The sequence below is a fragment of the Macrobrachium nipponense genome, chromosome 41 (genome assembly GCF_015104395.2).
Source record: "Macrobrachium nipponense isolate FS-2020 chromosome 41, ASM1510439v2, whole genome shotgun sequence".
Lineage (NCBI taxonomy): Eukaryota > Metazoa > Arthropoda > Malacostraca > Decapoda > Palaemonidae > Macrobrachium > Macrobrachium nipponense.
The window spans coordinates 38,089,384-38,102,154 of record NC_061102.1 but is presented as its reverse complement, the minus strand read 5'-3'; the positions used below and the strand labels follow the sequence as shown (position 1 = coordinate 38,102,154).

The 12,771-nt window shown below is 41.4% G+C and overlaps 1 protein-coding gene across 2 annotated transcripts in view; it reads left to right on the top strand.

Annotated features, from left to right (window-relative positions):
* LOC135212698 (heme transporter hrg1-A-like) overlaps nucleotides 1-12,771 on the top strand; it is an 85,397-nt gene that overhangs the window by 35,673 nt on the left and 36,953 nt on the right. For both annotated transcript variants that reach the window (XR_010313968.1, XM_064246384.1), the window contains exon 3: nucleotides 9,386-9,559. Coding sequence is in view for 1 of the 2 variants with exons in the window: in XM_064246384.1 (XP_064102454.1) it covers nucleotides 9,386-9,559 (174 nt within the window). In the remaining variant the exon portion in view is untranslated. The remainder of the gene's footprint in view (nucleotides 1-9,385; nucleotides 9,560-12,771) is intronic.

The following is a 12,771-nucleotide window of genomic DNA, read 5'->3' as shown; positions in this document are numbered from 1 at the left end:
GCCCTGTAAGAGTGCTTAAATATTATCTTAGCAGAACAGAGAGTATTAGAGGCCCGTCCAGTAACCTCTGGACCTCAGTCAAGGATCCATCACATCCACTTGCGAAAAGAGCTTTATCATTCTTCCTGATTGCAAATTAGTGAAAGTAAAAGCACATGAAGTCAGATCATTAGCAACTTCATTAGTTTTCAAATACAATCTTTCCTTTACTTCCATTCTTGAAACAATTTACTGGAAGTGCAAGTCAGTATTTGCTTCTTTTCCTCTTCGGGACATGGAAACGACTTATAAGGATTACAGTACCTTGGTACCTTTATTGTTGGTTGGCATGGTATTGGGAGAAGAAGTGTAGGAAGTGTCTTCCTTATCACATTTTGTCTTGTTCCTTATGTTGTGTTCTTGGGAAGTCTGAGGCTACAGTGTACCTGGGTACCCACCAGTTTTTATGGGTGGGGTGGTGGTGGTTTTGATATGTACGTAGTATGTACATGAAGGTATGGTTTTCTCTGGTTGTTGTATTGTTGGTGCTGTGCCCTGGGCAGGGGCATCTGTTTGTTAGTCCTCACTAACGTTTGGAAATATCCTCCACTATGAGGTTCCCACTTAAGTAGTAGGCGACCAATGGCTATACTGACCCGTATCTACTGGTTAAGATGAGCGTGATACCAGAGGCTGTATCATGATGCTGTTGCTTTCTCAACAAGTAAGGGGTCAACAAGCATTCTGTGAGTATTAGCAGAAATTCTTTCTCATTTCATTGTCTCTTTTAACATTGTTTGGGAATAGAATAGTCCATCTATCCCATTTCCTGTCAATGTGGGAATCAGCTATGTAATTACTAGCTAAGTTACATATACAAAAGTGGTATTTTTGTACAAGTAACTTACCCAGCAGATATATACTTAGCTATAGACTCGGTCGTCCCGACAGAATTTCAAAACTCGCGGCACACGCGGCAGGTAGGTCAGGTGATCCACCATTCCCGCCGCTGGGTGGCGGGGTCTGGAACTATTCCCGTTTTCTAAGCCATAATTTCTCTGTCGGTTGAACGGACAACACCTATTGTTCGTTCCTCCATCTTGGATTTCAACTCGTTTGCCGAGAATTTGGATTGGTTTTTTGGTGATGTATTCTGTTTTTTCTCTGGCTTGGCATACGCTTATTATGGACTGTTTTTCGACTTTGGTTTTGATTACTCTTTCACGATGTCTGACGCTAAGGCTTCACCTATGTTTAGAGTTTGCAGTAGGGAAGGTTGTAAGGTTAGGCTGCCTAAATCGGCATTAGATCCTCATAGTATTTGCGCTAAATGCAGGGAGAATGAATGTTCTTTTATTAACACCTGTGTTGAATGCGAGAACCTTACGGAGCTTGAATGGAAAGACTTATCATCATATGTTAGGAAGCTTGAGAGAGATAGAGTGAGAAAGGCTTCAGCTAGGTCATCTAGTAGATCTTGCTCTTTAGAACAAGAAGTTAACTCTCCTACTAACGATTTTCCCTTAGCCTCAGATGCTTCTCCCTGTTCTGAATCCAAAGATTCTTCGTCAGAGAGGGAAAATGTAAAAGCTTCAATTAAGAAACTTCAAGCTCAGCTACGAGCTCTAAACCAAGGTAAGAGTGGTGATAGTGACTTGTGCAGTGTCCCCAGTGCAGTGGAGGGGGCGTCTGACCGGTTCCTCATTGCTCCTAGGCCTAGACCGCTTCCAAACTCCCAGGACCAGGGGAGGAGGAATGTCGAAAGCCGCAGGGAGGATGCAGAACATCCCCAACGGTCAGGCGTCCCTTCGGCAGATCCTGTTGTTAAGTCCCAGGCTGCCTCGGATTGCCGCAGAAAGGCGTCCTAAGGGAGTGTTTTTCGGCCTCAGACTCTTCCTCTCCTAAACGAGGATGGAGTTCGGCCTCTCTTTCGCGCCCTTTGAAGAGAGCCTGGAAGGCGCCTAAAGGAGACGCGGCTGATTCCAGCCCAGAGCGTTTTCCCGAGGAATTGGCCTTCGGGACCTAAGAAGACTAAACAAGAGGAGCCTTCTCTTCAGGATCCTACGAAGAAGTTTTTGGTTAATCTGCGAGAGCAGTTAGCTTCTCTCGTAGGCTCTTTTGCTAAGGACTCTACAAGGAGGAAGGATGTTTCGCGCCCTGTTAAGAGTTCCGCTAAGCGCCCCTCTTCGTATAGGAGAGAACCCTCACGATCTCCAGGGCGTTTATCGCCTTCGTCGAGAGACTCGTCTGATAGGAGTTGTTCTCCTGAGAGAAGAGTCCTTTCGCCCTATAGGCTGTCTTCCCCGAAGCGCCCTCTGAGACGCCGCGAATCGAGCAGAAGTCTCGATCGGTTTAGGTTTAAGGAACCGGAAAACCGATTTAAGTATCAGGATCCTTTGGGTCTGCAGGACCAGGAGCCAGACAGGCGCAAAGAGGCAGCAAGACGTAAGAAAGGGCGTCAAGAGCCTCTCAGAACACAGGATTCAGGACGTCAGGATTCTGCTAGAAGGCAGGAATCAGGACGCCAGGAGTCAGGGCGCCAGGAGTCAGGACGCCATGAGTCAGGGCGCCAGGAGTCAGGGAGCCAGGAGTCAGGGAGCCAGGAGTCAGGGCGCCAGGAGTTAGGACGCCAGGAGGCAGGACGCCAGGAGTACGTTAGGCGTCAAGTGTTAGGGCGCCAAGAGCCTGTTAAGCGTCAGGAATCAGGACGCGGGGATCTTTTCAAGCGCCCTGAATCAGGACGCCAGGAGCCTAACAAGCGCCACTAACCTGGCGAACCTAGACAACAAGAGTCTAGAAGGCGCAAGAGTGTTTCCGACAGGCAGGAGCCTCACTCTTCGTATAGAAGTGCTAATGTTCAGCGCTCCCCTTCTCGGGAAAGGAGTTCTTCTCCCGGGAAGAGCCAGATCACTCCCAAACGGTCTCCTTCTGTGGATCAGTTGGACCAGGTATCGGAAGACGACGAGCCAGTAGATGTAGCAGTTTCTGACTACAAGAGACTTTCTCTTTTGCTGCTAAAGGAGTTCGGAGACTCCCTTCATCCTGCGGACCCTCCTTCACCAGGATCGTTGATGTCTAGCACAAAAGCTCTCAAGTCGTCTTCCTTCGTCAAGATGCGCCCCGCTCTTTGTATGAAAAAGGCATTAAAGACTTTTTCAGAGTGGTTGACTTCCAGAAGGGAAGCGGGCAAGACAGTTTTTTCCTGCCCTCCTTCCAAGTTAACAGGCAAACCAGGAAGGTGGTACGAGACCAAAGAACCTATGGGGTTAGGCCTTCCTTCTTCCGCAGATGCGGATTTTGCTTCCTTAGTGGACTCTTCTAGGAGGAAGTCTTTGCTGTCTGCTAAGGCAACTTGGGGCATGTGTGAGCTAGACCACCTTCTAAAGGGCCTCTTTAAAACCCTAGAAGTCTTCAATTTTATGGATTGGGCTTTGGGAGCTTTAGCGAAGAGAGCTCAGGACACTGACTTTGTTTCCATGGAGGAACTTTCGAGCGTCCTGGCTTGCCTGGACAGAGTGGTCATGGACGGTTCCGTTGAAGTTGCCTCTCTTTTTGGAACGGGAGTATTAAAGAAGAGATCGGTCTTTAGCTCTTTCTTAGCAAGAGCAGTATCACCTTTGCAAAGGACATCTCTTCTTTTTGCACCGTTATCCCCGCACCTATTTCCACAAGAGACTGTTAGAGAGGTTTCTAAATCTCTTACGGAGAAGGCAAATCAGGATCTCCTCACACACTCAGCCAAGAAGTTTAGGCCGGCAGTGCCTATAGAACAGCCCTTTCGAGGTGCCTCCTCTTCTAGAGCCCCTCTTAGAGGTCGCAGACCAGATAGAAGGAGTAGACCATCTAGAAGGTCCTTCGGGAAGTCTAGATGAGCAGGAAATCCTCCAGACGAAAGTAGGCGCCAGACTACTCCACTTTGCCAAAGTCTGGGCGCAGAAGGGAGCGGACTCTTGGTCCCTCTCTATCCTGAAAAAAGGATACTTGATCCCCTTCAGGGAAAATCCTCCCTTGACGACAACTCCAAGGGAGTTGACTGCAAGATACTCGGATCCGGTCCGAAAGCTTGCTATTTTGCAAGCAGTGGAACAGATGATTGCCAAGGAAGCGGTAGAACTGGTTCAATCGGCTATTCCTGGTACCGAAAGCATCGGGGGGATGGAGACCGGTTCTAGACGTCAGTGCCCTGAATTTCTTTGTATTGAAGAAGAAATTTTCAATGGAGACGTCTTCCTCTGTTCTATCTGCTCTTCGTCCAGGGGACTGGATGGTGTCCCTGGACCTTCAGGATGCGTATTTCCATGTGCCAATTCATCCGGCAGCAAGGAAGTATCTGAGGTTCATGTTCCAAGGGAAAGTGTTCCAGTTCCGAGCGATGTGCTTCGGACTTTCGACTGCCCCTCAAGTCTTTACGGACATCATGAAGAATGTAGCCTATTGGCTACATCTGGAAGGGATCAGGATCTCGTTATATCTGGACGATTGGCTAATAAGAGCCCAATCGGAGAAAAAATGTCTGGAGGACCTATTAGTTACTCTAAAGTTGACAAAGTCCCTAGGACTTTTAGTAAATCGCGAGAAATCCATGCTGACTCCCCAGCAGAGTATTGTCTATCTGGGGATTCAGATGGATTCTCGGGATTTTCTAGCGTATCCTTCGCAGGGGGGGAAAGAGAGAACGCTGCTTAGAAAAGGTGGCAGTCTTCTTAAGGAAAGAACATTGTTCCGCGAGGGAATGGATGAGCTTACTGGGGACCCTCTCCTCGATGGAACAGTTCGTTTCCTTAGGAAGACTACACCTACGACCCCTTCAGTTTTATCTGAAGGAGAAGTGGGATTGGAAGTCCAACAATCTAGGAGATACATTTCCAATCTCGAAAGGGATCAAGGAGAATATCCGTTGGTGGTTAGATCCACAGAAACTAAGCAAGGGAATCTCCCTTCGCTTACAGAACCCTCGCCTAGCGTTGTTTGCAGACGCCTCGGATTCAGGGTGGGGAGCGACCCTAGGTTCGGAAGAAGTGTCAGGCACTTGGGAAGGAGAACAAGTGTCCTGGCACATAAAAACAAGAAAGAGCTAACAGCCATTCATCTAGCTTTGGTTCATTTCGAGGAACAGGTCTCAGGTCTGGGATTCAGATTCACTCGGACAACACAACAGCCCTCGCTTATATAAAGAAACAAGGGGGGACGCATTCCTTTTCCCTGTACGAATCAGCAAAGGATCTGCTGATTTGGGCTCAGGAAAGGAAGATCTCTCTCCTCACAAGGTTTGTGCAGGGAGAGAAAAATGTCCGGGCAGATCTGTTAAGCAGAAAAGAACAAGTCCTACCCACGGAATGGACTCTCAATCCTCAGATTTGCCAAACAACTTTGGCATCTGTGGGGAAGGCCCAATATAGACCTGTTCGCGACCAACAAGAATCACAGATTAGAGACCTATTGCTCCCCGATCTCGGATCCTCAAGCAGTAGCAGTAGACAGCTTTCTGCTAGATTGGACGGGCTTGGACGCATACGCCTTCCCTCCTTTCAAGATAGTAGGGGAAGTATTGAGGAAGTTCGCTTGCTTCGGAAGGAACAAGAATGACCCTCATCGCTCCCTTCTGGCCGGCTCTCGATTGGTTCACAGAGGTGCTGGAGTGGTTAGTGGATTTTCCAAGATCGCTTCCACTAAGGAACGATCTTCTCAAACAACCCCACTTCGACAGGTTTCACAAAAACCTCCCCGCTCTAAGTCTGACCGCCTTCAGACTGTCGAAGGACTTGTCAGAGCAAGGGGCTTTTCACGAGAAGTGGCGAAGGCTATTGCAAGAGCCAGAAGAGTCTCCACTTCTAAAGTATATCAGTCGAAGTGGGAGTTGTTTAGAAGATGGTGTAAGGGAAAGAAAATATCCTCCTCCAGTACCTCTGTAACTGAAATCGCAGAGTTTCTCCTATATTTGAGAAAAGACTGTAACCTGGCAGTTTCAACAGTGAAGGGTTACAGAAGTATGCTGGCCTCAGTTTTTCGACATAGAGGAATAGATCTGACGAATAATAAAGATCTTCATGACCTTATAAGGTCTTTTGAGACCACGAAAGAACATGTAATCAAGAAGCCTAGCTGGAACTTGGATGTGGTCCTCAAGTTCCTAATGTCGGAAAAATTTGTACCGTCTCACGCAGCTTCGTTTAGAGACTTAACGAGAAAGTCATTATTCCTTTTTGCGTTAGCAACAGCCAAGAGAATTAGCGAGTTGCAAGCTTTGGAAGGTAAAGTGGGGTTTAAGAAGGATTCAGCGATTTGCTCCTTTAAACCATTTTTTCTAGCAAAAAATGAAAATCCCTCAAAGCCTTGGCCAAGAAGCTTTTGAGATAAAAGGACTATCTTCATTAACAGGGAGAGAACTAGAAAGGACTTTGTGTCCAGTCAGGGCACTCAAGTTCTACCTGGAGAAGAAGAAGTTGCTGAAAGGTACAGAAGAAAGTCTTTGGTGCTCTGTAAGAGATCCGAAAAGATCGATTTCTAAGAACGCCCTTACATACTTCATAAAAGATGTAATAAGGGAAGCTCACCTTAAGTGCGAAGAAGAGCATCTCAAGGTTCTCAGAGTGAGAGCTCATGAAGTGAGAGCCATAGCTACGTCTATGGCATTTCACAAAACATGGTCTCTTCAGGAACCCTCTTACAATTCAGTGCTCTTTGTGATTTTTTTTAATAACCTTAACTCTGTCATGTAAGAGGGCGAGTCTCCATTGATATGACAAAAGGTCAAGGCTCTACCATGTAAGTGGGTCAGCCCCCATTGGTACGATCCAGTATAGGCTCTGTCGCGTAAGCGGGCTAGCCCCCATTGACACGATCCAAAGAGTTATTCAACCATAGGTTCATTCCTCGTTGAAACTCTTGAGGCAAGCAGACTCATCGACAGTAGTCATGAAGTCTTCAGCCCAATCAGGTAGGAACTATGGATTATGTTATCCAAGAACATAGGTTGTTTTTTCCCTGTTTTTTAATGTATTTAGTTTTAGTATTATTTTGTTTTTAGCTGTCTCTTGCCCGCCACCAAGGGTGCCAATCAGCTAAGTATATATCTGCTGGGTAAGTTACTTGTACAAAAATGATATTGTTAAGATACAATAAAGTTTTGTACATACTTACCTGGCAGATATATACGATTAATGGCCCACCCATCCTCCCCTCAGGAGACAGGTGGAAGAGAAATTATGGCTTAGAAAACGGGAATAGTTCCAGACCCCGCCACCCAGCGGCGGGAATGGTGGATCACCTGACCTACCTGTCGCGTGTGCCGCGAGTTTTGAAATTCTGTCGGGACGACCGAGTCTATAGCTAAGTATATATCTGCCAGGTAAGTATGTACAAAACTTTATTGTATCTTAACAATATCATTTTTATAATAAAATTAGATTTTTTTTTTTTATGTACTTACCAAGTAATTACAGAATGGGAGCCCGCCTGCCTCCCCACACATGGACGTTTGCATAAACAAATTGGTTCTCTAAGCTTACTTGTTTCTCTTTCCTGAAAGTGGGCTGGACCATTTACCTTCACTTTTAAAACAAAAGAATCACTTCTGCGAATTTCATAATTTAGCTGCCAATACTTTTAAATTATTAGTTATGTAATTATTTGATAAGTGTATATACAAAATCTAAATTTATTGTAAAAATACTATTTTTCCTAAATATAAATACAAACCTGAAGTCTATTATCATAATCTCCCTTCATCCATGGATTTGTCTATTGTTAAACAAAATTATTGCTGACACGCTTACATGCCAATGTTGTGATGTTTTGAACTTCTTTGAAGAACTGCTGGATCAACTTCAGAAAAACTTGGCTTCTTTGGGTATTGAGGATTCAAATTTGTCCAAGTGTTGGTGTTTTAATTATCCTCCAATATGAGATAGATAAAACAATGAAAATACATTGGAAGTATTAAAAAATCTGTAAAGCGATCTAACCTGAAAGAGCAAAACATCTTTGAAAGCTTTCTTATGTAGTTTAGATTAAGATTTGTTCAAGCAGTGGCCCCTGAAGCTAGGACAGGGCCACGACAGTTTCAAAGTTTTATTTTACAGTAAAACCCCCAGACCTTGACACTAATCCATTTCAGAAGAAGCATTAAGATGCAGTTTAGTCAAAATCTGAATTAAGTTTTTTCCATAAGATGTAACTGAAAATGGATTAATCTGTTCTTGACCACCACTTATTAATCTTTTTATACAAAACATTACACTTAAATAAATTACCATTAATTAAGTTCTGAGTTAAGTACTGTAACATCGTATTAGACGTCCTTTTTTAATTTTCAAATGTATACTGTATAAAAAAAACACCTATGTATGTCCAATGTGGCCATATTACCGATGGTTGACCAAGCACCATAGGCTAGGCTAGGTATGTATAGTATGTACTGTAATGGATAGGCACAAAACTTGTTGCTAATAATAAAACATTTGAAAAACGAGCCTAATTATTACAGTAAATTAATAAAATATTAAAACTAAGACACTAAATCAGTCAAACACATAACTCTTTCATACTTTTCAGTAATCTCTTCCTTAAGTTTAATTGTGGTTCTTACCGTTTTCCTCTTCTGCTGGTCTGCAAGGGCTGTTTTGGGCCCCACGATTGAATAAAATACAGTACAGGAAGTCCCAAAAACTAAGGAAATATTCTTGTATGAGCGTGTACTTGCTCAAAACAATAGCAGCAGAGTGAGCTGGCTTTAAACAACAATGCCACCAACAGTGCCAACTAGCAGCGACTTACCAAAACACTTTTGTATGGTTCATTGGGTTGGATTCTGGCTTTTTGTTAGAGCTCTGTTGTAGAATTTACTCGAAATTTCACATCTAAATCCAATTATGTCAAGTTGAAACACTGTCAAGGACCAGGGTTCTACTGAGTAAAAAATCCTTTAAAAACTTGTCAAGAAAGACAGGGCTACAAATTGTCAAATTAATCTGCAAGAATCCTTGTGTAGTGTTAATTAAAATTATTTCAAAACTATGCAACAAGTGGCTGGTTGGGGTGACAGGCTGAGAGACAGTTATGCTCCAAAGTTTTTCATTATACAGTAATAAGGTAGCTCAGGTCAGGAGTTTGGCCCATGGCATTACAGTTTGTTTGTATCTTTTCCTCATAATTTCATGTACATTTTTTTATTTTATAGCCTTTTGTTACTCTGAAGATATTCTTTAGTCTTATATTACTATTAAGTCTTACATGATATTTGAGTAAATTTTATGTCATGAATCTAGTGTGGTTGTTATTTGGTTGAAGACAGGATGGCACGGAATAACCTTAAGGTTACTCTGCTGATTGCTGTTCTTCCTTCTTTATTGAGTAATTATTGAATTATCTAGGCCTTGTAAAATAGTGTGAGTTTCTTTGACTACAGGAACCTTTGCAGCAACTACCTTATTGATTCACATTTTGTACAAGAAGCATACTTTAGAGTCATGGTACACAGCCGAAAACCTTCTCCAGATTCGTCTCTTGGGATTTCTTGGAATGCTTGCTGGCTTAGGAGGTGTTGCAGCTTATCTTAGTATTGCTCTAACAAATCACGAAGGTAACTTTTTATTTATTCATGTATACATTTAAATTTCAAAATTTTTCGAAATACAGGCAATCCTTGGTTATCAGTGAGGATACCATACCCAGCAGGGTGCTGAGGTGCCGATAACCAAAACATGGCACATTATGGCACCATAAATCACTGATTTTATGGCACTAGACAAGCCCCATAAAACCAGATCGCCATTGACCGAGTCCGCCGATAACCAGGGACTGCCTGTAATTGAGATCTTAATCTTTTTGGTCTGATTCTTATATGATTTTAAACTTTGGTATTCATTTCAATGCTTGACTTCTATATGTAGATTTTGCAATTGGCCTTTAATGAATAATTTGTCATTTGGAGATAAAAATGAAGGATGTGAGAAAACAGGAATAGATTTTATTTCAAGTGATGATGTGGAATTTGAAGTGTTGGAATTTTTCCCCATATGATTCCAAATATCCTCTTAATCAAAGTGGTACCATGGTTCACGAACTTGATTCATTCGAGGACACTGTTCGTAACAAAAAAAATTTGTAACCTGAATCAACTTTCCCTATTTAAAATATTGTAAAAATAAATAATTCGTTCAAACCTCAGAAACACTTTATTTTCTTTCCATTTTTTTATGGTTTTCTGGCTCAAAGTTATGCTTTACTTGATTGCATCCAATAATATTGTATGTATTTTCATATTACTGCATATTGTTTCATAAAAATACAAACAGCAACCAATGTTTTGGTTTGGAAATCAGCTGAGGGCAATTGTCAGGCAAGTTTATTTTGCTGTATTGAACTCAAATCAGAGGGATTATCTTGCTTCTAGTTAGCGTTAATGAATTTCTAGTTACAGGCAGTCCCCGGTCATCGACAGGTGTACCGTTCCTGGGGGTGCCAATTAACCGAAACTTGGGGATTTATGGCACCATAATGACACACATGGCACCAATAACTGGTAATTGGTGCCATAAGCACCCTTATGGTGCCATAAGGCACCTTATGGCGCTGATAACCGGAATTTGGCCTGTTATTGTGCCATAATTGCCAATTTTATGGGGCTAGACAAGCACCATAAAACTGGATCGCTGATAACCAGGGACTGGCTGTACTCTGTTGATATGGGATAAGGTTATTTTACATTTTACGATGTGTTTTCAAGTCGAAATATCACTTGAATACCTATTGTTGTGAACAACATTTAGTTATTTTTTTCATTAGTAGATGGCATTGAGGGCATGTTTAATGTGTGAAAAAATCAACAGATTGCGTTCGATATTTTCACTTGATTTCGTTAGAATACTAGGAGTTTTACATATTTATCTTTTATTGTGTTGTACTGCTGATTAACATTTATTTATTTTCTCTCTCTCTCTCTCTCTCTCTCTCTCTCTCTCTCTCTCTCTCTCTCTCTCTCTCTCTCTCTCTCTCTTACTGACATGAGAAAATTTTCATGGTACAAGTTTATGTTTATCAATATTTTCAAATAATTATATATATTAGTAATAATAATATAACTCAAATAATTATATTAGTAATAATAATATAACTGTAGTTACAAAATGATGGTATAAAAAATTTTTTCCCTCATCTTTCTTTTTAACTCTTTAGAAGCTCAAGTCCAGAGCTGTCAGATATGTCAGGTAATGTGACAGGAAGGGGAGTGCTGCCATTCGCGGTCAATGATTTTTACAAAATCCTCTCTCTCTCTCTCTCTCTCTCTCTCTCTCTCTCTCGTCATCTCTCTCTCTCTCTCTCGTCTCTATCTCTCTCTCTCGTCTCTCTCTCCTCCATATGTATGTAATCTTCACGCACTCTTATACTTTTACCATCCATTTATATCTTTTTTAAGTGATTGAGAAAGCTTCTAGAAATAGATTAGTCAGTCGGAAGGGGGAGAGAAGAGAGAAATATGTTGTATGAATGTAATCTTCACACACTTATGTTTTTACCAACCATTTATTTCTTTTTTAAGGATAATGTATTAAACTAACTTTTGAATTAAATTATAGTAAATTTAATTTCATTTAAAATTTGGCTTAATACTTACAGAGCAGGATTAGGGTCATATTTAGTGTTCAAAGTCTAGAAGCATTTATTAGCATTTTTGGAGACCGTGCCAAACTTACACAAAAATTCCCCTTGCCTGGGGGTGGCCTGGAACCTAACCTTGCATAAATTCAGGGTATTACTGCAGTATGATAATAATTGATTTACCTAATAACTAATTTACAAATATAAATAAGATTAATAAAAGAAATCGTGATTCCCAGTCTTTTTATGCACTTCAAAAAAGGAGTAAATGACAGTTTGATATAAGTATGGGCATCTTTTAATATTGTAAGGAGTTATTCTCTCTCTCTCTCTCTCTCTCTCTCTCTCTCTCTCTCTCTCTCTCTACATTATTATTCTCCATGTCTTGGAAATAATTCATAATTTCCCTCTTGATGATTATATGATCTTGTCAATTCAGTGCCCTCTCTCTCTCTCTCTCTCTCTCTCTCTCTCTCTCTCTCTCTCTCTCTCTCTCTCTCTCTCTCTCTCTCTCTCTCTCTCTGTTATTGGCTGTATGTATACATATATTTTTAATGGTAAAATGTTTAAGATGACTGAAATGATATTGATAATATAATCTCAAAGATCAATGCAGTAATAGGTTAGTAATTTAAGGTATATGTGAAGTAGGATGTTATTTAGAGTACATTTGGTATTTGATTATTCAAGATAGGAAGTTATAAGCATGTTTAGAGGGGTTCTAAGTTACTCACGGATTTTAACTATTCGCCGGGGGTGTCTGGTACACATCCCCCACGAGTGTTGGGGGTCCATTGAAAATATATATATAATATATATATATATATATATATAATATATATATATATATATATATAGATATATTATATTATTAATATTATATATATATATAATTATATATAATATTATCTCTATATATATATATATATATATATATATAATATATATATATATATTATATATCTTTCTTTCTTCTTCTTCTTCCCAGCTTGTTCCCAATTTTTATATGGGTCTCCGTTTCGGATGAGCCGTTTCCATCTATTTCTATCTTGTGCTTCTGCCTCATCAATTCCCTTCTCATTTAAGTCTCCTCTCACACAGTCCTTCCATCTCTTTCTTGGTCTCCCTCTTTTTCTTCTTCCTTGCACCTCCACCCCCATAGTATGTCTCCCAGCGTGGTCCTCATCTCTCCTC